Consider the following 2,666-nt stretch of genomic DNA (forward strand, 5'->3'; position numbering starts at 1 on the left):
CTAGCCTTGAGCTGAAGAGCTGAGGGACAGCACCCAGGCCCAGAGTTCAGGCCCCACAACCAAACCAAAAAAAAAAAAAAAAAACAGAGAGTCTCGGGGACTTTCCTGCCCGGGCTGGCTTTGAACCGTGATCCTCAGATCTCAGCCTCCTGAGTAGCTAGGGTTACAGGCTGAGCCACCAGTGCCCCGCTCCATACATCTTCTGATCGCTAATCATTCTCCCCTTTGGGGACAATGTGCTGCGTCCTCGGGCTGCTTTCTTCCTGTGTGTTTCCTGGGTACTGACCAGGGCCGGAGTCCACACCTGCAGCTCCCGGGTTCCACCTAAAGAGTGAGGGCCCGATGCTGCCGGGCTCAGGGGGGTGCTGGGCGGCCGGCGGCCATAGTGCACCGCCCACATTGACAGCAGCTTACTTTAAAACCTTGTTGGGATTTGTTGTTGCTCTTGCTTTGTTTTTTGCCGGGCTGGGGTTTGCATGCAGCCTTGTTCGGAGCAGCGCTCTGCTGAGCGGTGTCCGGCCCTATTCTGTGCTGTGCCTCTCGGCTTCTCTCTGCGGCTGGGTGATGGGTGCATGGCACTGGCTCTTCCATTGAGCTGCAGCCTCAGCTGGCCTGGGATGACAGGCACATGCTGCCTGTCCAGCTGCGGGCTGTGGTGTTTTACATGTCCACCTTGGTTGTACTCAAATCCTCATCCTGATCCCAGCCTCTTGAGTAGCCAGGATTAAAGGTGTGGGCCTGGCTCTGACCTCCAGGTGAAAGGTATGTCAGGAGAGGACACACTGTCACCCGCGTCCAGGTGCACCGGACGGAGCCCCTCAGGCGGTCAGCCCTGTGTCTGGCTCAGAGCAAGCCCTGCCTTTATGGGGTAATCAGTGTGGACGATGACTGCCACCAGCGCGTCGAGTGCTGAGTGGAGTCTCAGCAGCGTGAAGAGCATGGGAGTGAAGATGGCACTGAACAGCCACGGTTACCCTCTGAAGAAATTAATTTTGGAAACCTCTGCGTGGGGGGGGGGGCTTACCAGGGTGCTCTGAGCAGAGACCAGGTGACAGTGCAACTTGGTGTCTCTCCAGCTCCAAGAGGAAGCCTGGTGAGCATTTGCTGCCCTGGTCGACCCTCTGGCCGCCCTGCTGGACATGCTGGAGGATGGACAGGATGGTCAGAAGTAGGGCCATGTCCTGGAGGTCTGGGTCACCTATGAGCTGCCACGCTGGCTGCAGACACAGCCACTGCTGGGGCCAGCCTGCCTGAGCCCCTCCCCCAGCAAGCGGGCTTCCCCCTGGGCATGGGGTGGGCTGGCGGTGCCTGGCCGAGGCCCGTGGGCCCGTGCAGACTGGACGTGCTCCCCTCCTCCCCCACTGCCCTCTGCCTGCGAGCACAGGCCGCGGCTTCCGGGGCCGGCCCACTCCAAGCCGCTGTCGGCCTCCGTGCTGGGCCCCCACTCCACTGAGGCAGGGTCTCCTTTTCCAGGACAGCTGCGGGTCTGTGCACTCAATGTCCTTGCCCAAAGCCTCCTAAACTGGTGGAGCCCCTGGTGAGCATCCTCCAGCTGCGGGGTACAGACAGGAGCTCCCTCCCGGCTCAAGTCCACCACCTCCACCAGGAGGGCAGGTCCCAGGAGGCCCCGCCCCGGCAGGGAAGGCAGGAGCCAACTGGGGCTGACCGCCGCACCTGCGGGCCCGAGCCGAAGTCAGGGGCCCAGGGCCCAGTGCGCTGCTCCCTGTTCAGCGTGGGCCAGGCATCTGGGTCCGCAGAGCCCCTCTCGCTGTGGAGCCGAGAGCTCCTGGCGTGCCTGCCTCGCTCCCGCCACGTGGGCCTCCTCTGCGGCAGATACCTTCCAACTCCCACGGGGCCTCGCAGCCTGAGAAACCAGCTGTGTTCCCATGAAGCCAGTGCGATTTCAGCAGGGGTTGTGACAGGGGGTGTGAGCGCGCAGGGGGTGTGAGCGCGCAGGGGGTGTGAGCGCGCAGGGGGTGTGAATGCGCAGGGAGTGTGAACGCGCAGGGAGTGTGAGCATGCAGGGAGTGTGAGCGCGCAGGGAGTGTGAGCGCGCACGCGCAGGGAGTGTGAACGCGCAGGGAGTGTGAACGCGCAGGGAGTGTGAACGCGCAGGGAGTGTGAACGCACAGGGAATGTGAACGCGCAGGGAGTGTGAGCGCGCAGGGAGTGTGAACGCGCAGGGAGTGTGAGCATGCAGGGCCCCACTGGCAGGGAGTGTGAACGCGCAGGGAGTGTGAATGCGCACAGGGAGTGTGAACACGCAGGGAGTGTGAACACGCAGGGCCCCGCTGGCAGGGAGTGTGAACGCGCAGGGAGTGTGAGCATGCAGGGCCCCGCTGGCAGGGAGTGTGAACGCGCAGGGAGTGTGAACGCGCACAGGGAGTGTGAACACGCAGGGAGTGTGAGCGTGCAGGGAGTGTGAGCACAATGGGAGTGTGAGCGCGCAGGGAGTGTGAGCACACAGGGAGTGTGAGCGCGCAGGGAGTGAGAACGCGCAGGGAGTGTGAACGCGCAGGGAGTGTGAGCGCGCAGGGAGTGTGAACGCGCAGGGAGTGTGAATGCGCAGGGAGTGTGAACGCACAGGGAATGTGAGCGCGCAGGGAGTGTGAATGCGCAGGGAGTGTGAATGCACAGGGAGTGTGAACACGCAGGGAGTGTGAACG

General features: G+C 63.1%; 1 protein-coding gene across 1 annotated transcript in view; it reads left to right on the forward strand.

Moving 5' to 3' along the window:
- The first annotated feature begins 884 nt into the window (after positions 1 to 884).
- The window catches only part of Exd3 (exonuclease 3'-5' domain containing 3), a 17,575-nt gene continuing 15,793 nt past the window's right edge, over positions 885 to 2,666 (forward strand). Inside the window, 4 exon segments of the mRNA XM_013029328.1 lie at positions 885 to 944; positions 1,077 to 1,168; positions 1,385 to 1,537; positions 1,732 to 1,895. Of these exon segments, the coding sequence (XP_012884782.1) occupies positions 885 to 944; positions 1,077 to 1,168; positions 1,385 to 1,537; positions 1,732 to 1,895 (469 nt within the window).

This window comes from Dipodomys ordii, unplaced genomic scaffold (assembly GCF_000151885.1).
Source record: "Dipodomys ordii isolate 6190 unplaced genomic scaffold, Dord_2.0 Scaffold118, whole genome shotgun sequence".
Lineage (NCBI taxonomy): Eukaryota > Metazoa > Chordata > Mammalia > Rodentia > Heteromyidae > Dipodomys > Dipodomys ordii.